The sequence below is a fragment of the Penicillium citrinum genome (genome assembly GCF_028827155.1).
Source record: "Penicillium citrinum strain IBT 23319 chromosome Unknown utg000001l:1.0-4955037.0:1.0-4956770.0, whole genome shotgun sequence".
Lineage (NCBI taxonomy): Eukaryota > Fungi > Ascomycota > Eurotiomycetes > Eurotiales > Aspergillaceae > Penicillium > Penicillium citrinum.
Window position 1 is genome coordinate 818,250 of NW_026622686.1, and position 22,125 is coordinate 840,374.

Below are 22,125 nucleotides of genomic sequence, written 5' to 3' on the forward strand. Positions count from 1 at the left end.
ATGTAAACGAGAGATCCTTGATTCTGAGAAATCTTCAGGGTGAATGGAACCCTAAAGACCATAATGATGACATTTTCGAAAACTTAAAAGTAATAATAGGTGGCTTCCTAGACTGAGAAAGGATCATAATCAGGTCGAGGATATAATCGACGTTGAAGGTACAAGGTGATGAGACATTTCAGGGATCGCAATATCATTCAACTAATTTAGTTAGCAATTCTAGAAATGCATCTCTATTGAAAGTCAAAACAAGTAGCATCTTGGAAATATAATCCCCTCGCCTTAGGAAGAGTCTATTCATACCATCTTCATAAGTGAATGTTACACCCGCGGATGGATATCCTGCCAGAAGTCGTACCTAGAAGCCTCGTACTTACTACAAGTTTTCCGGGTATAATATCCCGGGATATTGTACCCGAAAGTGACACAGAAACTCAAAGCATGAACTGTGATGGCACGCGGGTGTGCTAATTCAGGGTTTTCCTCCCAGTTTGAGAATACAATGCATTAACGTTAATGCATTGTATTCTCAAACTGGGAATCGCCACGCAACTGAGTACTTCCCACGAGCTCTCAGATCGATTCGAGGAAGAGCGGTATGCAAGCACTACTCATTTTCGCTGGACCTAATGTAAGACGAGATTACGCGTCGTCTTGTTGAGGGATCAAGTAGTTCTTTCTCTACAAAACGTTTTGACCTTTTCAGGGTAGCGATGGCAATATGATGTTATACAGAGCTTGGGGCTGCGAAATGACGGCATGTCTCTCAGAATCATGCACAGAAGAATGCAGTGCATAGTATGAAGTAGACAAAATACGAAATATCATGTTTGTAGAGCTTGGCTCAGAATAATATGTTCGAATATAAATAACAATCATCAATATCATTCAAGTTCTCTACAACGGAAGATATCAATTTATTACTATTGAGCACGATATATCAATACTATTTTTATTTCAAAGACTTTACTATCCCAAGCTACTTCCTTTCTTACAAAATGGAGAGTATTTTAGTGCAAGTTGCCAATGACGCTCCTCAGTCAACCGCTGTGATCGAAGATGACCGTGAAATCAGCTACCAAACCCTTATCAAAAAAGCGGATCTCCTAGTCCAGGCTCTTAAATCGCAAGATTTCGCAAATGAAGAGCCTGTTTGTGTTTTTCTTCACCCGGGAATACAGCAGATTATTTCACAAGTCGCCATCCTGCGAGCTGGAGGAACCGTTGTGCCTATTCATCCGGACATGCCCGCAAAGCGTGTCTCGGATATGCTTCGTGATATTGACCTTCATCTCGTGGTCACTAATCGAGACCTCGCCAAACAGTTTACGGATTCCAAGGTCTTGGCTGTGGAAGATATCCTGGAGCAGGAGGGCAATACGGGGAAATGTAAAGAGATACATGTGCAGGCTGGGTGTCCAGAAGGACATCGCAGCCATATTCTTTTCACGTCTGGGTCAACGGGGAAGCCAAAGCCGATCGAGATTCGCGCCGCTAGTATTCTCCATGTAATCAACTACTTCCCTGGACCAACTCTCACTGCCTCAGATCGAATGACCGCATTCATTAATCCTGGATTCGATCTATCGCTTCTAGAAGTTTGGATGCCGCTTCTTCGCGGGGCAGCAGTGGTTCAAGTTCCCAAACTCATTGCTACCGACCCACTCGCCCTCAAAGGTTTCCTGGACAAGAATAAAGTAACAGCGATGGTTGTTCCGGCTGCCATTTTCAATGTTATTGCGCATGTCATGCCAGACACGTTTTCTGGTCAACGAAACGTTTTACTAGGGGGGCGAGCGAGCGAATGCTGCTGCTGTGAAGAAAGTCCTTGAAGGGGGTTCGCCAGAGCATCTGTGGAATATTTACGGACCCACAGAAGCGACCATTTATGTCACGATTCATCTGATTGATTTGGAGGAGTGTGAATTTGATGATATTAGCATTGGCAGGCCAGTTGGACACACCAAAGTACATCTTTTGGACGAACATATGAGACCTGTTACCGTCATAAGAGCGGCAGGAGAAATATGTGTCTCCGGGCCCCAGCTTTCAAGTGGCTATTTAAACATGCCTGACGAGTCAAACAAAAAATTCATCTACTTAGATAGCGGCGACCTGGGCGGGGAACCTGGTGAATCAATTCGTGTTTATCGAACCGGTGACCTTGGCCAATGGAGAGATTCCACCGGCCTTCTGGATTATATTGGCCGAACAGATAATCAGATCAAACGAGATGGAAATCGAATTGAGCTCGGAGATATTGAAAGTACCCTAGAGAATCACCCACAGGTTTTCTCATGCACCGTCATCCAAAGCACGTCTGAGACTTCTGATCATTTGACTGCATACGTGATTCCTGAAGATACCAGTCGCGAATGCGAGAAAGACCAAATCATTCAATGGGCCAAAGAGCAACTCCCGCCCTATATGATTCCTGATACTATCGATATTCGGAATGAATTTCCCCTTACGCCGGCTGGCAAAGTTGATCGAAAGGCATTAGCAGAGGAAGGGCAGACTCAAAATCACAACGTGGAGACTCGTTCTAGCGAAGAATCCCAAACCGAACCAACCGATGGAGATAACGTAAAATGGTTGCAATCAAAAATCAAAAACTATCTTGGTGTCTCGCATATCCGCCCCGACGACAATGTGTTCTCTCTCGGGTTGAGTTCCCTCCAGGCTGCTCAGTTCCTTGGAGAAATCTTGCACCATACGGGCGTTTCGATAACGATGGCCCAACTCCATGAGAAACCTTTATACAAGAACCTTTCAGCTTTACTCAATGTTTCTCGCGGCACTCCCGATTCTCACTCGCAGGTGCTGAAGTGGGAGCGGGATTCCCATTTGGCTGACGAGATTGCAGCTCCTGCGGATTGGATATCGGAAGGGGAGGGTCGTGTTTTTCTGACTGGAGCAACTGGTTTTCTGGGTGCTTACTTGTTGAGTTCCCTTCTGGAAATGCCTTGTGTGAGACAAGTTGCTTGTCTTGCTAGACATCGTGGGAGTATGACTGCGAAGGACCGTATCCGACAGACTCTCCAAAAGTATGAATTGTGGGATAATTGCTCGGAAATGATGCAGAAGGTCATTGTTCTCGATGGCGAGCTTGCAAATGATGATCTGGGAATTGGAAGGGACAAATTTTACTGGCTCGCTAATTGGGCGAGTGTTGTGTTTCATGTTGCAGCTCGTGTCAATTGGTGCGAACCATACGAAGCCCATTATGAACCCAACGTTATCGGAACAAAGAACATAATCCGACTTGCAGTGCAGGGTCGACGTAAGTCCCTCCAGTACGTCTCATCTATTGATGTGTGGAACGTCACGGGCTTCATCAACAAGGTTGAACGCGTTTTTGAAGATGAGCCACTATCAAGACACGCTGGATCATTGCCTTACGACATGGGTTATTCTCAAAGTCAGTGGGTAGTGGAGGAGATGATTCAGCGATCCCGTGCGCGTGGCCTTCCAGTTATCATTCATCGGCCAGGGTTTATCATTGGGGATCGCTCTCGAGCTATCGGCAATCCTGATGATTTTTTTGGTCGCATGATTGTGGGTTGCATTCAATGTGGAAACTTCCCATATCTGCCTAGCCAGCGCCTGGAGTGGGTCACAGTGGACTATGTGTGTTCTGCAATACTGCACATAGCATCCAAGATGGATAACCTAGGCCGATCTTACCATTTGGTATCCACAGACCCTACGCAGTCGGTAAGCATGGAACGTACATGCGAAATTATCAATGAGGCTGGGTTCTCGGTGGAGCAGGTACCTTACAATGACTGGGTCGAGAAGATAAAGTCTTCCCCAGGAAATCCTTTGGAGTCTATGGTGCCACTTCTACAGGAATCTGTCCTGGGGAATAATAGTCGAATCCAAACCGGCACATACAATCCTATCTACGATGCACAAAACACTACTCGGGCCTTGCGTGACCGTCCCGACATCAGGTACAAGGCACTTGATGCAGACCTCTTACGGAGACTTGTTGATTACTGGGTAAATAGAGGTGACTTTAGTATTTAGGTTATATTAGATGGACCATTTCGAGCTGATGCTGAAGGTGAGATGATGAGGTTACTGAAAGTTTTAAGTCCTTGAGTTAAATGAACACGCAAATTTTGATTTTTGCATTACCGATTTTCTAGAGAGATATTTCCAAACCTGTAATTACAATGAAGATGGCCTGAATCTGAATATAGACAGTCACTCAGTTCCCATAAAGCCATTTCGTTTTGTCAGAAGAGACTGTTTCGACAGCCGAATGCAAGAAAAAGTTTAGCACCTTTGGGTACTATACTTGCTTTAGGGTTTTGGGGGGTTTTGTAGCCAACAGCAAAAAGGAAAAATAAATTTCCTCGACGCATTGCTACTCAACGGAGACTGTGCCTAACAGGGTTTTGGATGTCACGTAAAACAAGAGAAAAGCCAGAAAATCCAGGAAATCCAGAAAATGATGAAATTATTAAAATTAAATGCATTGATATAAAGTTTCTTTGGGTTGGACATTGCTGATCAAAGGCAGCCAGCCTCTCTTGTCAAGAGAATATAGATATTTTCGGTTGCCTTTTGATACAACATATTTTCAACCTAATTTGTTAATGATAATAAATCAACTAACTAGTTAAGGAATTTAGTATACTGGTTACCAAAATGTCGGTACGAACTGGGATACTTCTCTATACATAGATATCGCGGAAAGCACACCAAATTATCTGAGAATAGTACTACTATTCTCAGAGTAGACCATTAAGTAATTTGTCAAGTGCCAATATGAACTATGTGTAAGTGGCATAATATGATCCCAGACTTGATTATATCTCCTGATTGCTCTCCACCTCCAACAAAATTACCATTGCTAGGAAAATCACGCTTTGATGCATTCTCAAAATGTGGTCCCGGCAACTTGGCTGCAAATCGTCGGCAAGCTGGATATGCGTGCAGCTTAATTCAGTATACATATATGTACATTGCTAGTGGGCTGCATGCAGCCGTACACTAGGCTGCGAAAGGCCTGAAGAATCAATCAAATTAAATCTGACGAGTCAAAGCGCAGTCCTTCAATGCCAAACCCACACGTGACGAGGCAAACATGCTGTCAACGCTGTCCGAGTCTCACGTCCGTACACCATACACCGAGTCACCGATATTATGCAGCCAAGAATCAACTGTGCTTCTCACCGTTTCCTGCACATAGTATATGGAAACCAGCATTACAAAACACGGAAATATTGCCTCTATGCAAGGGAGTGCGGACGGGCCTTTTCTGATGCTACAATGTAATGCGTTTAAGAACAAGATCTTAGCGATAGGTGACCCATTACAGCCAAATCATACACTTTCCTATTTTTATTTTGGCTGCGAGAGGTCATCAATATAATCTGAATGACGTTTATAGCATCATCGACACGTAACCAAGTTAGTTCTTGAACTTGATGGTAGGCGTTTCTTGTTGTCGATTGAGCTCAAAGCGGCCTATTGCGTTCATACATCCTTGTATAAAACTTGAAACCTTCAAACTTGAAGTTTTAGGGGTTACACAGTTTCTGTCATGGGATTGGTTCCAGACTTGGAGTGCTCCCTGTGTTATACTAGTAGTATAACTCAACTACACACATCAACATATATAATTTCAGGAAGTTGCACCAGGTACAAACAAGCACAATCATTAACCCTTGAGTTTCAATAGAAGCTACGGAAAACAACTTTTCAAACTTACCTGAAAAAATGTGGTCAAAGATCTCTATTGCTCAGATCCAGGAGCTAGAATTGCAGCTCGGATCTAACGTTTTTAAACCGGGCTCTTGTGAATTTAGCACGAGCACCAAGAGGTGGTCCAGTATTGGAAACCAAACACCGGTATTTTCAGACATTCTCTGCAATACCCTCGATTGTGGTTGCTAATTCTTGTGCAAGGGAGTGGTTGTTATACCCGAGACGGCAGATCATGTAGCAAGAACTGTGGTCTTCGTAAAGAAGTATGAAATCGACTTTGCCGTAAAAGGCGGCGGCCATTCAACAGATACCTCCGCGTCGACTGAGGGTGGTATTTTACTTGACCTCTGCCGCCTCAATCGAGTGATCGTGTGCCCTGAAACAAAGACGTTGGCTATAGAGGGAGGAGCTTTGTGGAGTGATGTAAACGAGGCAGCTGCTTTACATGATCTAGCTGTGGTTGGAGGAACAGTCAGCCAAACTGGAGTGGGAGGGCTTACGCTTCGCGGGGGGTATGGGTATCTTACTCCGCAGTACGGCCTTGCAATCGATAATCTTCTTAAAGCGAAAGTAATCACTCCCGATGGATCTATACTGGATGTTTCCGACACAGAAAATTCAGACCTCTTCTGGGCTCTTCGCGGAGCTGGTCAAAACTTTGCCATCGTGGTCGAATTTGTATTCCAAGGATATTCGCAACATAACGAGGTATGGAATGGTACTATAACTTACCATCCCAATCAACTTTCAGAGGTTGTTCAGGCCCTCAATTCTGCGCTTTTCCATGTGGATGGAAAAGCTGCGGCACAATGCGTTTTCTCACTGTCACCTGAGAATGAAGAACCTCTCATCACAACTGTATTATTCTTCAACGGTTCCGAAAAAGAAGGCAGGCACCATTTCCAGATGCTACTCAGTATAGCTTGCATTGAAGAAAATATGCAGATGAAGCCTTACTTGGAAGCGAATACGCTACTTAACGCGTTGGTGCCCCCCGGAGGCCCAAAAAAACTGCTAGGCGTCCAGTTGGCTACACCACTTAGAGCTGAATTTGCCTTCTCGCTCTTAGAGACCATTACGATAAAATTAAAAAATGAGCCTGATCTACGTCAAAGTTGTCTCGAGCTTGATTTCTTCGATCCTACGCAAATTTGCAAGACCTCCGTGACAGACACCGCATTTCCTAGACGTGATGACTGTTTGAACGGGGCATTGATTCTGCAGTGGAAAGATTCCGCCAACAATTCTGAATACATTTCTTGGGGCGAGACTATTCAAATGATGTGCGTGGAGGAAATGGAGAGAACAAAGAACGAATCTCCGTCATTCGTGTCGAACTTCGTTGGATATACAAAAGGTAGTTTTTAAAACAAGTCGACAGAATTGTGTAAATGTATGCTAATCTGGTCATATAGATAATGGTAGGACACCTAAAGAAATGTTTGGTGTCAATGCCGATCGACTACTTTCCATTAAAAGAAAGTATGACCCGGATAATCTCTTCTGCAATCTGAATCCGCTGAGCTTATCTTTGACGGAATCTGAGTAGAGTTGCACTCGGTGCCTATGATTGCAGAGACGTGCACATACTGTTCTATCAATTTAAGACCAAATACGGCTTCCTTTACCTCAAGGAAGCCTTATTTGGTCTTAAATGGATGAGTAATGAGTTCTTTTGCTTTTTATTGAAACAAATTGCCGATTCCGTGTTGAGTAGTTTTACATATTTATATCGAATATCTATCTGTTTATTGGTATTTCGCCCAGTAGACTGCGATATTCACCGCAAGAGTCGTTGTGCTTTTTCAGTATTTGAAGACCTCTCGATTTTGCGGTTAGATTTTGGTTAGAATCTCAAGACTGCACACCAAATCGATTCGGTTTTGATAACCATCTCAAGACCAAATCCAAGACCAGAGCCGCAGATTACTGTTAGTATTAGAAGAGCTCCCCATCTAAGTCTTTAGAAAACTTAATGTTAGCATTTTTTGAGATTCATGGCAATATCGCGGTTGTGCAATCCACTTATATCGAGGCTGTAATGATCTTCACAACCCTCCATCTTACTTTAAACTACCAGCAGGATAAGACGCCACGAGATAGCCAAAGTACTATACCTATGGTGTATACCATTTGACCATGAATATTCCTTGTTAGTGAGCATCAAGTCTTCACGTAGACCAAAGATGGTAACTTACCCGCACGTTTAGGATCCTCGTACGACGTAGTAGATAGGGAAGGGTGCCCCGCTCCAGATGCCTGCGTATTGATCATCTTTCCAGCTTACCTATCGATATGGGAGTAGTGTATAATGTACAATCATTAACCCATGGAAGTACTGAGCTGTATAGCGAATACTTTCGCCGTATAGGCAATATGAATTGGGAGACCGCAGACGAAGCCTGGTCTTCGAAGAAACAACTTATTTAGATATTAATCCTACAGATCCACGAAGATGAGTTGACTACGTGATTTCATAGCTTCTTGGTATAATTTCCTCTCCAGTCATTGATACTAGAAAGTGAATAATGGGAAGAAGAAAAGCAAGGAATGGAAGTTGTGATATGCTGGTTTCTCCATGCCTAGTCTGTTCGGTAATTGATCCATTATCCCAATTACTCGTATTGGCTCTAGATGCTGGATTTCCCATTGGATAGCTTTCTGTTGGCCTTTCTTCACTTTTCAATATCTTGTTTCGTCATATTTCCATGTAATCCTGCTCAGCATAGCGACTAACTATACGAGGCTGTCACCTGATCCTAGTATGACTCAACAATCTGACAGCCATATTATTTATTCTTTTCCACCACCGCTTATACCGACATCCAAATCATTCCGATGAAATCAAATATGTTATTAAAAATATCAGGATTCGCAGCCGCGGCTGCATCCGCCACATATGCGTACACGGTTCACAAAGCAGTTCGCCAGATTGATCCTCAACGAATGACACGGCAGCAGACAGTTTCCGACTCTCTTCGCAATTCAAGATCTGTCAATAAAATCGTTGATCCCAGGGGTGGATCTATCGTCTTTGATACACGTTATATCAGTGTCCCCATACCAGCTCATCGACGGGATATCTCGGATCAGGAACTACTCGCCAGATTCACGAAAGGTTTCTTCGGTGGGGCAGTCCTTCGTCCTGAAAGGACTGTATTACGGAAATTGCGATGGGAGCTTGTTCATCTTTCGGGTATGACTGTGTTCTCGGTATTGAAGAACGTAACTAATAGAGGAAATAGCAATGAATTCACAAAATGCCTCCCCGGTGTGGAGCCCCGAGCAAATTCCGACGTCTACCCTTCTACCGGTATCAACAAAGATATATGGTGGATTCCAAGTGATTGATTCTCAAATTCCAGAACCCTCATCCGAAGAAATCCAAAGTTATATCGATATTGGCTTTGGTGTAGATGGGACTTCTTTCGCTGGTATCCACCGTTTCTCAGTTTCAAGATCGAAAAGTAACGACACCTGCACAGGCGACCATGTAGTCATACAATATTCTTGTCAAGTAGCCTCTCATCCATGGCCAAATATGGTAGGCTCTCTTTTGCAGTTTATCGGTGGGATGCATAGGCTCTATGCGGATTTGCTATTTCGAGAAAGCGTGGGGGAGGTTGAAAGGTGGTTGCAAAGCCGTGACCCCTAAAGTGACATGTGCCTCGCATGGTGTGTCATGTGGTATTTATAGACTTATTAGAAGAGCTCAAACTCCTACGCGAGCATGTATACTAGTGCTAGAATAGAAAATCCTTCTCTCTGAACTTGAACATTCATTTCAATGCTTGCTTCGCCCAGGAGGGTCTCGATGTACTTTCAACGCTAATTTTTGGAGCATAACTTAACTGGAAGCAGCGCAGTTGACCTCCAGTAATGTATTATCAACCTTAATTTAAAGTCAGTTAGGACTTTTCATGGTCACTCTCTAGTTCGATGAAACTCACATTTGTGCAGACAAACTCATCATCGCCATCCGGACTCTGTACATCAATATTGGTAGCCTTGATATTTGAGCAAACCTAAGATGGTCAGAAGGATTCCCTTGTCCAGATTCATATCAACTTACCGTCTCACTCGAGCAAACAATAGTACCAACGTCAGGATCACGTTTACCTGACGTCGTACCCTTGATATTTGTGAACAGAATATCTGAAATGGTCAAGTTCGAGGGGTATTGATTGCACAGCGTGAGGTTCTTCTGTCCATAACACTGGGTCACCTCGATGGCATAATCGACGTTATCAATCACCATGGTATCATAAGTGACATTCTTGACACTTCCAGAACCACCTCCACCCTGTAGGTCGGTCGACATGGCAGAGGAAATTCCTGGCCAAACTTTGATGCGGGCACCGTCCTGGATTTTGTCAGTGATCATCCAAAGTTCTTAGTAGCTGGCTCATACTCACTGATGCATTGAACATGGAAATGTTATAGATAAGCAAATTTTCGACAATGTCCACTTCACCTGGGTATTGACCTAGGGAGCCAACGGAGATTCCGTGGGAACCATTGCAGTGAAGATTTTGAACAATGATATCTGTAACATTCGGCTTGAATGAAACGCAGTCTAGAAGGTATTAGTCTTGTGCAAGTAAAGGTTTTTCGATCAACATATTACCATCGCCATTGTTGATAACCGAGTCTTGAATGACAATATTGGACGACCGATATAGATCCCTAATTCATGCTTAGATTGAATTTTCGGAATTATATTCGCCGAGAGATTACTCACCAGCCATCAGTATTCTTCGCCTCATGCTTACTATTACTATACCCCGAAATATCAATTCCCTCGAAAAGCACGTTCGAGGAATTGGCAACGAAGTGGTACCACTGCGGCGAATAGCGCAACTTGAGTGGCCCAATAGTTCCACCATGCAATCCAATAACACCCATCAAAATCGGACGTAAAATCAAGGCATCTTCAGCGTAAAGGTCATACCAAGCTTGACCATTGCCATCCAATGTACCACCACCGTAGACATTAACATCCTCACCACCTAGCTGGAAGAAGGTCGTTGCGTTTTGGTAAATTTGCTTGAATGCATGTTCTTGCCAATAGTCCGTATCATTGGTAAATTGAATTGTACCCAAGACCTCTGCAAATCATGGAAATAGTTAGTTATTAATCAATATGGCTCAACTACTATTTGCACATTGTCGCTTTACAGACACCCTAAGGCAACGTACCTAAATCCACATGTTTCAAGAATGTCATATCCAGTGCCGTACCAACGGTATACGTCTTGTCCTCGTCGAAAATAACCTTCCCACCATTGTTACACTTCTTCAGTGCTTTGAGGATATTCTTTGAATCATCTACTCCATTTCCATGGCTGGAAACATGGCAAGTTCGCGTACGAGCTTGACTAACAGGCAACGGACGGAAGGGATGATGCGGTTTGCAAGCCTCGGTGCGAGAATATTTCGATGCTGAAGGGGGCTTTGCATCGACCGTCATTCCCAATGACAAGAACAGGCCAAGGGCCTGTGTCAATGTATTCGAGATCTTCATTCTGGGACTCGTTGGATAGCAGCTATCCCAGAGGTACTTTCAAGGGTGATTTATGGGGGAATTCTTGGAATAAGTGTTCGCTACTAGATCTATACCTAGCCATCCCCTTCTTTTATATACCGGTATTTGAAAATGGAAATAAGTTACACTAAACTCTTCAATTGTTGACTTCCCCCATGCACGCGCTAGCACGACCCGCAGACGAAGGCTCGCGGGGTAATCTGCTTTCTCCGGGGAAATGGCATGGTTAATTGTGGAGAGGGCTTTAAGATGGGGACTTTGGCGTAAATCTGAAAACATTGATTTATTAGCGAGGTGGACGGAGATTGAGGAATGCTTCGATTTTAGGGCTTGAGGATGTCCGATAGGAGGAAGATTTAGGAGAAATTTCACCGATTGGGAGGAAAATCCCGGGGAAATTGAATGTGGAGAAGAAATTGACTGCAGCATTCAGGATGATGCGTGATTAGTCGGGTTCGTTCATTCTATCTATAAGCAAGTCTAATCTAGGGGAAACTCAACTTGTTATGCTCCAGGCAAGTTGTCTGGTATGCTATACGAAGTATAACTAAGGACTACGGATGATATGATTTACTGAGAAACGGAGAGAAACAAATCACTGCAATTTATATGTACAGCGGGCTTATCTGGAATAAATTGAAACAGGGAAACGAAACTTCAATCATTCACGGCGAGCTTGTCAGATCGAAAATCCTCGATGAGGAACCCAGATTCTCTATCATGCAGGTCCCCCGTTTCCCCTGCACAGATCCAACCAGTAAGACCTTCTAGCACCTGCATCATACTCTACCCACGCATGAGGATACCGTCTTTTAGTTCGACTTCTCGACAGACTTGACAGCTCCCTCAACAGCACCCTCAGCCTGCTTGGCGACAGACTTAGCAGAGTCAGCGACATCTTGCTCCAGGTCCTTGGCAGCCTCAACGGCGGAACCCTCCTGGCTCCTGCGCCACATGTAGATACGGGAAACCTGGACAACACCAACGCATCCAAGGAAGAAGTTAACGGCGGCAAGCCTAAGCCATATTAGCGAACGTCATCGTGGAAGGTACAAGATATGTGGATCGGCAACTTACAGGACGTTACGGGGCTTGATGATCAAGCACCAGCGGGTCCAGATGGCACCAGTGCCCATCAGAGCAGCGTTCTGGGTGAGAGAGAGCTTCTCGGCGGGACGGTTGAAGTCGGAGATACCGGCGATGACAAGGGCCCACTGTTAGAGTCAGCATTCTGTTACAACAGTCTGTCGCGCAATATTCCCAGTCTTGTTTATCCAGCGGTATTCGTAAAATGTGTAGAGAGCATAGGAAGTAATATCAAACGGAAGCTCGAATCAATCGTACCTTCATAACGGGAGCCCTACAGATGACGCGGTTAGCATACAATCATACAAATTAGGCCGATTCGCTGGCCATATAACATCACATAGCTCAGATTCTCAAGCTGAACTTCCGAACTCACCAGAAATGCACAGTCTTCACACCAACAGGGCTGTTCCACATGCGCTGGAAAGTGCTCTGCTGCTCCGCGGCGGCGGCGCCGGCGTCGGAGCTCTGGAATCGCCAGCCCTGACCACCCGGCCGGCGGAATGGTGCAGAGGCATTGCGGAACGCAAAGCGAGCGTTGTTGAAGAAACGGAAGCCGACACGAGATGACATGGCGGTGGAGAGGAGAGTGATGTGGTGGAGAGAAGGTCGTTGTCGTTGGGGAGAAGAAGGGCGGAAGTGTCCGGTGATCGGGGAGGGAGTTTTCCGATGGCAATTCTTTAACGAGCAGCACAGCGCAGTGTGTTGCTAGAAAAGGGGATATACAAAGTGAAGATATATCGTTATCTCTCAATTAATCATTTAAATTCTTTTATTCTCCTCGAGTATCCTGGAATCGCATTACAGCCATCTTGAAGGCTGATATAATCACATCCACTAGTCCAAAAGAGGCAATCCTACCTTTCCTGCCTCAGGCAATAAAACCATCCCCATTGGGTAACTTTGAACACCTTAGGCATTAATCATCCGACCAATCAGAATCCCCGCGAATAATCCCGTGATCCAAAGTGTCACTCTTGCTCTGTTTGATACTGAGAACTCCCTTCGCCCTCATCCCACTTCCCCCTCAACCCACCATGTCCGGCAAATACGTCTTTACCAAGGGCCTGAAGGAGCTCCGCTTCCTCTTCTGCCAGACCTCTGAGCAGAGCGCCGCTACAAGGCAAGCTTTCCCATCCGCCGACTCCGACCCTATCCTCCCCGACCCAACTCTGATCCCCGACTCTCTTGTCTACACCAGCCATTCCTCGCGCCAATGGCTCTCTAGCTAACAGCTCTGTACTTAATTAGGTCTTTCATTAACCGCGCTTACCCTACCATGAAGAAGCACAACCCGCACACACCCATCATGATGCGCGAGGCCTCGGGTACCGAGCCGCGAGTCTTTGCCCGATACGGTACGCACATGCACGTCGCGGATCAGCAAGGTTATGCTAATACATAGTCTGTAACAGAGTTTGGAAAGGAGAAGAATGAGGCGCTGTCTGGTATGTGTTGGACTCCGAAGATTCGAATGACGGGGAGGTTTTGAGTGAATGACATGCTAATTCTCAATAGGACTTTCTGATTCCCAGATCGAAGAGCGCATCACGAACCTGGTCAAGCAGTCATAAATTTGACCACGATTCTTAATTTCCGTTTCGCGTTTTCAATCATCAATCCTATGTGTACCTATAGATGAATCGAGCATCAAAATTCATGCACCTACCTCACTTAAAACCCACCTAAAACAGAGCATACGGAAGACTCATTGAGAGAAGATTGAAACAAATACACTAAATTCACGGCATTTATCTCACCACAAGCACTAGCACCACCAGCACACGACAGCTACAGCGAACTACTATTCTCCACCTCCCCAAACCGAAACTGCGCCCAACTCATACTTCCCTCCGGATAAGTCCACAATCTCCTCCCAAGATCCTCTCCCGCCGCTCCCGCCCCAACATGAATAGGAAGCAAATGGTCAAAAGTAGGATGCGCCTGTCTAGCATCAGGTCTCAACAACAATTTCGCCAACGCTTCCTGCCGACTCTCGGGATCAGTAACAACAGCCTCCTTAAGCGCCTCGTCGAAACTAATCGCATACGGCATCGGCCGTGAATCACCAAATGTAAAGCGCAGATCACGCAAATTATGCACCGCCATTCCGGAAACAATGATGAGAATGTTCTGTTCGCGAAGGTGTGAGACTGCTTGACCAAGACGGTAGTGTTGATTTGGATCTTCGGTGTTGAATAGTGAGACTTGTACGATTGGTACGTTTAGAGGGTTTGTTTCTGGGTTGAATGCTTTTTTTTTGCATTAGTACGGTCTTCACTTCACCCTTCTTCCATGTCGTTTGTTCTGATGCGGATATACATACCACACTTAAAACTAGCCCAAACTCCATGATCCAATCCACGCTTCACACCCTTCGCTTCAATCCCGGCACCAGTCAACGCAGCAAGGACTTTATCAGCAACCTTTCTACTACCGACATTAGGATATTTCTCCTTATAGTAGTGATCCGGGAATCCATAGAAACTAGTGATATCAGCATTCAATCTATCTCAATGCACCGCACAATTAAGTGAGATAAATTCATACTCGTAAATCAGATCAGTCATCTCAGCCGTATTAACATAAATAGTCTCATCGCCACCCTGCCAATGCGCAGAGAAAACAACCACAGCATCGGGCTTGACTTTCGTCGTGATTTCTTTGCCGATGGATCCTAGTGTTTTGTACGCTGGATGATCTGTTTGATACATCACATTTGGCTGCACGTCATTAGTATTCAATACTTTTCAGTGCTGGTGCTGATACGTACCCCACCATGGCTGAGGAAATAAATCGGTGTCTTCATATTCGAAAGATTCGAGCGTACCCTCGACTCAAGCGGTGCTGGTGCTGAAGATCCAGATCCGCTAGTAGCGGAGCGAGCGAAGCGGGTAAAGTGACGGATTCTATCCAGATTGACTGGTGCAAGTACGGCAATAAGGATGGCGAAAATGAGTGCGAAGAGCGAGTAGAGGGCTCTGCGATTGGGTGTGCTTGAATCCTGCGTTGGATGTGAGGGTTGATTGGGGTTGGGGTCTGTTGTGCCCGAGCTAGACATATATATCCGATTGTCAATGCGAGGTAGATTGATTCGGGACGATAGAAGGGAGAGTGGATGTCGGGTGTTTTTGAGAAAGAAAATCAATCTGTCGGTGAGAATAATCTAGAAGTACCTAATTAGTAGAATTACTCAGGATTAGCAAGATCGATGAATATTCGCGGATTTACGGATGGAAAGCGGAGTGATTGTGTCAGCGCGGAAAAGGGCCGCGGTAGTTGATTTCGCCATATACTAACTAGTATGTAGTATACTAGTACATAGTATACTAGAATGATATTATATTATTTGTACAAGAGTATAATAAGATAGGATTGATATTCAGGTTCATGGGAGATGTTGGTAATATACGATATCTAGGTAGATATCGTATATTATCAAAATACTAGGTACTACTTGAAATATGAACAATCCGTCTATTGATGTAATAGCCTAGCTCCGGGGTATGCACACCAATCCAAAGAGGAAAAAAAAAAAAAGAGAATATATAAGAATAAGAGCTGGTGTCCAGCAAGAAGAGAAGAAAAAAAAAACAAAAACAAAAATGGTACATCAAGCGTTGGGGTCATTAAAGGTTACATAAGGCGAGTCGAGTCAGTCTAGTTAAAACTAGAACAAGTCGGGGGAATCAGGATCAGATCAGATCGAAGTGGACAAAAGAACGATCACATAACAACACAATCTCCATCACTCTGTTTATTAACAGCCGAGCGAGAAAGACGAGTCTTCTGCATCCGTTGTCCACCTTTCTTCAAATCTTCAAGACGCTCCCTCGCCTTGGGAAATCCTTGAGCTGCGAGAAATTAGCCAATCTACCCCTAACACTATCCTAGGTAGAAGGCAAAGGTAAATGGAAGGTAAAGGTAAAGCAAACTCACCTGCTGCACGCCAATACCATCGCTTAGCATCTTCCAAATTAGCCGAAGCTCCAATTCCCACTTCCGTGAAATATCCCATCGCATATTCAGCCTTGGCAAGACCGGCTGTTGCGGCCTTACGTGCCCATAGGTACGCCTCTGTGTCATTTTGTTGTAAAATTCCTTCCGATCCAGTCAAGTACCAACCACTCAAAGCTAATTCACTTTGGTGCTCTCCCTGTGCTGCGGCACGGGTATACCAAATAATACTCGTGCGGTTATCAACTGGACATCCCATCAAGCCATACTCATATGCTGTTCCAAGACGGAATTGCGAATACTTATAGCCTAATTCTGCGGCTTGGTGGAAGAGTTGACTGGCATATTGTTCATCACGAATAATAACATCGTTGCTACCGGCGTTCTGATACATCAGAGCAAGTTCGTGGAGAGCGTGGGGGGTTCTCTGCGTCGGCGCGTTCGGCTGCTCGTTTTAACCAGGAGATTCCTTCGCGGGGACTGCGTGGTTGTCCGAGTAGACCCTTCAAATTAATCATGCCCATCTTATACATTGCGGGTGTATCACCTAGAGCCGCAGCTCGTTTATACCACTGGACAGCCTTGAGTGGGTCGCGTTTTGTGCCGCCGCCTTCTTCTTGGCCGATTTCACAGCAGACCGCGACACGATAGGCAGACTGGGCATGTCCTTGCTTCGCAGCAGATTGATATAAAGAAAAAGCTTCCTTGGGATCGACTTCTAGACCGAGCAAACCCTCGCCGTAGCAGTCTGCCATGAAGAACTGGGCTTCCGAGTAGCCAGCAGAGACAAGCTTCTTGACAGATTTATGCGCGTCTGCGATATACTTCTCTTTAGTCTTGATCTTGGTCTTCGTGTCCAATCGGCTATTATTCTCCACAAGGACTACGGCAGCCTCAACAAGCTTCTTTGCCAGCAAGAGCTGTGTCGCCTGGTCACTGGGGTTGGAACGGGCCTTCGCTTGCAATGACTGCAATTCCTCCTGCGTGACTGGCGCGGGCCCTGCTCCCATTCCATCAGGAGGCATGGGTCGCGGGGTAGCCTGGGCGGGTGCTGGCGCCGGCGCCGGTGCCGAAGCTGGAGTTGGGTTGTTATATTGACGGACAGGGGCTGGTTTTGCCGCTTGATCATGACCCGGTCGGAATGGCACTGGCATTGGGTGATGCGGTAGCGCATCCGGGTTCTGCTCTGCATTTGGCGCCGGTGCGGGCTCAGGTTGATAAGGCGGTTGGTTGGAATAGGGTGATTGACTGTGGGCAGAATATGGACTCATCTGCTCGTATCCATATCCTGAGCCGTCCGGCTGGTGCATTCCAGGTACTGGCGGCGTCTCTTGTGGAATGTCAAATTGGAAACCGGCATTTTCAAACTGGTTAGGGCCATCACCTCGGAGATTAGGATGAGATCGAGAACGCGGGGTTCCGGGTCCGGAGTCTGGGGAAAATGCTGCATATTGACCTCCCCCAGATGCAGGGGATGTGGGAGTCTGCACCGTCGGTTTGGGTTTTGGCGTATCCAGTCCCATCTCGTCTATTGGTCCCATGGTATTAGCTGGCATGGCGTCGAAGTTAGGCATGTCCGGTTCATCGTCATGAGGCGCGCCGTCAAAGTAGCTCTCCAGAAAGTCCTTAGGTGCGTAAGAGACACGGTTCACAGGGTCCGGGGGGGATCATAAGTCCCGGGTCAATATCGTTCACTGGGCGACTGCGAGGGGGTCGCGTGCCACCCGCAGTACTAGGCCGAGGAGGCATCATCTCACCCATTGGGCTACCTGGGTAATCGGGCTCGGGGTAGGCTGAATGAGGTGGGTAAATGACTGGTGGCTGTCCAAGAGGCATGGTGTTACTTCGCGGAGGGCCTGGCATCGGTCCGTTTGGATCGGTGAATGCGCGATCCGCGCGATCTGGTCGCGGACGTCCAGGGCCCGGGGGATAACCTCCTCTACCACGAACTGGGGGCATTCCTCGAGGCGGTGGTTGGCGCATATCTGGAGGACGACGCGAATTCGAAGTATGAGGACGAGGAGGAGGTCGTCCATTGATATCCATCGCAGCCATACCCTTTTCCAAGCCGCGAGGAGGGGGGGCCCCGTCTATCTCTAGGGTCTCTGGGGTCTCTTTGGGTCTCTCGGGTCTCTGGGACCGACGGCGGGGAAAGGGTTGTCGAAACCAGGCGGGGGACGACCGTTCGCTTGATTCTCTGTTAGCCATTTTGGTTTCTTCAAGCGTCTCGCACAAATCACTTACGTGGTGGTCCTCTGCGCTTCTGCGGGGGAGGTCTATCGCCAGGATAACCACGTCCATTTGGAGGTCGGCCAGGACCTGGCGGACCTGGTGGGCGCATCGAGCGCGGTGCTTGCGATGAGCTATAAGGAGCCGGAGGACCAGCCTGGTAGCCATAACCGGGGTCCTCGGGTCCATAATCAGGCGCATAGTCGCCGGCGCCGTACATATCATCTTGACCGTAGGGCGCAGGGGCCGAGGCGGGAGAAGGCGCGTATTGCCTCATAGGCGGCGGGCGCTGAGATGATGGAGGGTATGCCATGGCGCTGGCTCGCCGAGAGGGGAAGAGAGCAAGCGCTCACGTTGAGAAGAGGAGTGCGATGTCAAAAAAGGGACGAAGTTGGAAATTGGGGACGGGAGGGTTTGCGAATGGGATTGGTGCGCAAGCAAGGAGGCCGAATGACTGCAGTGGTCAGTATGTACTACAGACAGTATGTGAGATGAGTGGTATGCGCACGAGACTTGTCCCACGTGGAAAACAATCAGTCCGCCATGAAAACTGAAGTAACTCACAAGAGAACAAGTTGAAGTTTCCAAAGATTCGCGGGGAGTGGAATTTGAGGGGCGTCGGGCAGGTGACTTCTTCATTAAAATTGACCCACTTCCTCCATTCTTTTATCTACATCCATCCATGCATTTATTTATGTACTAACTATGTATAGTTCACTATACCATGGGTACATCTAATATTCTGATACTGAATTAATATAAGACTTGATGCTAATAGATGTACATACTCTTCTATTGCTGTTAGACCAATCCATTCATACTCATCGTGTGTTCTTCATCGGGCTCGCACTGTGCCTGACGATCAGGGGCTGCAGGATGAGATTGGCTAATCGTCCAGAGTATTATAATGTTTGATACTCCAAGGAAGTTGCCCTGCCTCAAACTTGAATCAAGGAGTATCGCATAGCATAGCTTCAAGGAGGCAGATCTATTCATTCAGTTGTCCAGGCTGCCGAGTACATACCGTTGAAACTCCCCACTCAGTCTAACCATGGCTCAATACAATTCCAAGTTGGACCCTGCCAGACCAAGAGGGTCCACTGGAGAGAAGAAATTGCAAGCGGATCATCTCAGAGTAGAACAGTGGGAAATTACATTCCCAAGAAAAAGTTACCTCTAGGAAGTAAGGGAAATTTAATATATTCAGCCAGAGTTCATATTTCTCATTACTGTCTACATAGTTTGTCTAAAAGTATACAATGTAGTTAGTTAGTCTGTTGTATAGTTAATTATTAACTACGGAGTACTTGTGCGTGGGGGATGTACGGTGGTACATAGACATCAACTACATCGCCATGTCGCGGAGAAATAATCAACATCCTTAATGCTAGCCTGAAAAGTATTCTATTTTCATAACTTTGTATTCATTCAACTGGTAATAATTCAGCGTTTAGTCAGTTTCATCGTCGCCTCAGACATGTACTCAGCCACAAGGAGGTTTGCCCACAGCCACTAAAACAAAAACACAGCCACATATTACCTAATATACCCGAATGCCAAGAAATTCTCATCTTCTCATCTTTTCTTGTTATCTGTGCATATTTTCATTTCCTTCGTCTTTGATTCTTATTAGACATCGGCAGAACCAATTTGACCTGAATTTCCTGATCTTAAACACCATTTAGTGAACATTGGGCTACGAAAACTCAATTTCAATTCGCCGAATCGATAGATCCATCCATGTGCATGGATGCAATATTTATAACCATTCAAGAGTCCCAACTTTGACATCAAAATGGGGAATTTTTGAAACGAAATCCGCTTTATTTGATCCATTGACACGAAAATGAACACTGAACGAGTATCTGGACAGATTTTGGAGCATAAACACCTGATTTGTGGGCACAAATTCATAATCCACCTAGATTACAAAATGGGCATTAATGGATCTAAGTGTAGATGGATGAATTACTGAGATTAACTTGAAACCTTACAAGGCTGTCCCCCAGAGAGATTGAAAAAAGAAGATTCTTACTTGTCTTGGGTCCATTTGTATTTAAGAACGCATATACCACTTCCAAATGGTATATGCGCTTTCAGGTACCAAAAGAATACTATCTGTTCGTAGTTGACGAATACTTTTCGTCTTCTCCTAAAACTCCTTGAAGCTCCGCTTGTACTCTATATCTATCGAACACTCCATCTATACATTAGCATACAAATGATTTATAAGTGACTCCTCCCTCTTAGATGCCTATAACAAGCGACTGGGATAATAGACGACATATATCACCACTATAACCAACGTCAACATCGCATCAAACACATGTCCATATATTTCGTTACCCTTGAATGCCTCGGATGAGCTGGCATATTCGATAACACGATACAAGCATCGGACCAACACCAACCCACTAGCAATATAGAGAATCTTCAGATACTGTCTCCATGCCAGCTGAGGATCCGATGAAGATGAGGTAGGGCGAGCATTCATCCATTTGTGAAAGACACACGCAACAATCAAAAATAATCCGAACAATATGACCTGGACCACTAAGCCCGTTATGATGACTTTCTTCCCTAAGGAAAGCTGACCGGCGGTTTTGGCACCGGATAGCATTCCACCGCCTGTATCTGTCAGCCACTGTCATCCAAAAAGAGTGGAGACGTAGAAATGGATTTGTACCTCAACTTGGACGAGAAATGATACAAAGTCCCCGCAAACAAAAATGGTTGTTAGAAATCGACCGCGAATGAAAGATCGGGAGTCTCAATCGGTGACGCGAATAATCCGGCCGAGGAGCATGTAAATTGATGCAGAGAACAGGCTAGGAGCAAGTAAAATCAAAAGGTTCTGGATGAGAAATGGGAGGACAATGTAGTCCGGATTCTGGTCTGCGCTAACCGCTCGAGCTCCGTAACCGACGACTTCGACTATGATGACGATGAAGATTAGCATGAGTCTGGTTTGCTTATTTGAGAGAGGGGATACAGACAAAGGCAACCAAACACAAATACTATGAAGAACAACGTTCTATGTTTGATTAGTAGCCAAATGTGGTATACTGTGACACTGCCGAAGAGTATACAAAGGATCACAGCTGCGGCCACAGAGGGTGTGTAGTCGTAGTAGCCTATTTTTGAGAAGGATGAGAGGGAGGACCACCGCTTAATTGACCCTAATACTATCGGCATTGGATGCAGAAAGCGTTCTAGCTAATGATATTCAGACGAAGCACGTCAAAAAGTTTTTATAGTCTGGTAAATTTGGCCTTGAATTTGTATGAGCATGCACTAATTACAGATCTACTATTGTCTTGTCTATTGTAAGCTTGAATAATAAATTAAAACAATCGTCAAGAAAGAAAAATCAATGCCTACCAGACTGTAATTAAAAATAAATATCTAATTGATTCTCGCAGCATATGTAAATATCTTCAAAATGCGTTCAAGTTGATTGTCGACATGAGTGGATCAAAATAAGGATCTGAACCAGAACCTGAATTCGAATGTTCGGTTTCGGCCAATGGATTATGAAGTAGAAGCTCGCACATCAGAATGTAGGTAATTTAGAGTATTCTTGGCTA

General features: G+C 45.5%; 10 protein-coding genes across 10 annotated transcripts; 4 read left to right on the forward strand and 6 right to left on the reverse strand.

Moving 5' to 3' along the window:
- Nucleotides 1-998: 998 nt before the first annotated feature.
- N7469_000324 (non-ribosomal peptide synthetase) lies at nt 999-4,032 on the forward strand (the record flags this gene model as incomplete). Its single annotated transcript, XM_056639244.1, is given in 2 exon segments — nt 999-1,778; nt 1,789-4,032. The coding sequence occupies 2 exon segments, from the start codon at nt 999-1,001 to the stop codon at nt 4,030-4,032; spliced, it is 3,024 nt and encodes a 1,007-aa protein (XP_056505001.1).
- A 1,701-nt stretch (nt 4,033-5,733) lies between these two features.
- N7469_000325 (FAD-binding oxidoreductase) lies at nt 5,734-7,270 on the forward strand (the record flags this gene model as incomplete). Its single annotated transcript, XM_056639245.1, has 3 exons — nt 5,734-5,865; nt 5,923-7,078; nt 7,137-7,270. 3 exons carry the CDS (start codon nt 5,734-5,736, stop codon nt 7,268-7,270), a joined length of 1,422 nt encoding a protein of 473 aa, XP_056505002.1.
- A 1,301-nt stretch (nt 7,271-8,571) lies between these two features.
- N7469_000326 (uncharacterized protein) lies at nt 8,572-9,072 on the forward strand (the record flags this gene model as incomplete). The annotated part of the gene is made up of 1 exon (XM_056639246.1): nt 8,572-9,072. The coding sequence occupies one exon, from the start codon at nt 8,572-8,574 to the stop codon at nt 9,070-9,072; it is 501 nt and encodes a 166-aa protein (XP_056505003.1).
- Nucleotides 9,073-9,568: 496 nt separating this feature from the next.
- Nucleotides 9,569-11,245, reverse strand: N7469_000327 (putative extracellular exo-polygalacturonase; the record flags this gene model as incomplete). Its single annotated transcript, XM_056639247.1, has 7 exons — nt 9,569-9,613; nt 9,672-9,746; nt 9,794-10,084; nt 10,137-10,297; nt 10,349-10,407; nt 10,463-10,829; nt 10,921-11,245. 7 exons carry the CDS (start codon nt 11,243-11,245, stop codon nt 9,569-9,571), a joined length of 1,323 nt encoding a protein of 440 aa, XP_056505004.1.
- An 833-nt stretch (nt 11,246-12,078) lies between these two features.
- Nucleotides 12,079-12,925, reverse strand: N7469_000328 (mitochondrial pyruvate carrier family protein; the record flags this gene model as incomplete). Its single annotated transcript, XM_056639248.1, has 4 exons — nt 12,079-12,283; nt 12,344-12,480; nt 12,611-12,626; nt 12,729-12,925. 4 exons carry the CDS (start codon nt 12,923-12,925, stop codon nt 12,079-12,081), a joined length of 555 nt encoding a protein of 184 aa, XP_056505005.1.
- A 464-nt stretch (nt 12,926-13,389) lies between these two features.
- Nucleotides 13,390-13,926, forward strand: N7469_000329 (L51/S25/CI-B8 domain-containing protein; the record flags this gene model as incomplete). The annotated part of the gene is made up of 4 exons (XM_056639249.1): nt 13,390-13,542; nt 13,581-13,710; nt 13,768-13,800; nt 13,871-13,926. 4 exons carry the CDS (start codon nt 13,390-13,392, stop codon nt 13,924-13,926), a joined length of 372 nt encoding a protein of 123 aa, XP_056505006.1.
- Nucleotides 13,927-14,143: 217 nt separating this feature from the next.
- Nucleotides 14,144-15,413, reverse strand: N7469_000330 (DODA-type extradiol aromatic ring-opening family dioxygenase; the record flags this gene model as incomplete). Its single annotated transcript, XM_056639250.1, has 4 exons — nt 14,144-14,604; nt 14,679-14,839; nt 14,903-15,075; nt 15,126-15,413. The coding sequence occupies 4 exons, from the start codon at nt 15,411-15,413 to the stop codon at nt 14,144-14,146; spliced, it is 1,083 nt and encodes a 360-aa protein (XP_056505007.1).
- Nucleotides 15,414-16,078: 665 nt separating this feature from the next.
- Nucleotides 16,079-18,355, reverse strand: N7469_000331 (uncharacterized protein; the record flags this gene model as incomplete). Its single annotated transcript, XM_056639251.1, has 4 exons — nt 16,079-16,206; nt 16,292-16,694; nt 16,741-17,934; nt 18,005-18,355. The coding sequence occupies 4 exons, from the start codon at nt 18,353-18,355 to the stop codon at nt 16,079-16,081; spliced, it is 2,076 nt and encodes a 691-aa protein (XP_056505008.1).
- Nucleotides 18,356-18,545: 190 nt separating this feature from the next.
- N7469_000332 (uncharacterized protein) lies at nt 18,546-18,851 on the reverse strand (the record flags this gene model as incomplete). The annotated part of the gene is made up of 1 exon (XM_056639252.1): nt 18,546-18,851. One exon carries the CDS (start codon nt 18,849-18,851, stop codon nt 18,546-18,548), a length of 306 nt encoding a protein of 101 aa, XP_056505009.1.
- A 2,457-nt stretch (nt 18,852-21,308) lies between these two features.
- N7469_000333 (uncharacterized protein) lies at nt 21,309-21,733 on the reverse strand (the record flags this gene model as incomplete). The annotated part of the gene is made up of 2 exons (XM_056639253.1): nt 21,309-21,572; nt 21,605-21,733. The coding sequence occupies 2 exons, from the start codon at nt 21,731-21,733 to the stop codon at nt 21,309-21,311; spliced, it is 393 nt and encodes a 130-aa protein (XP_056505010.1).
- Nucleotides 21,734-22,125: the final 392 nt, after the last annotated feature.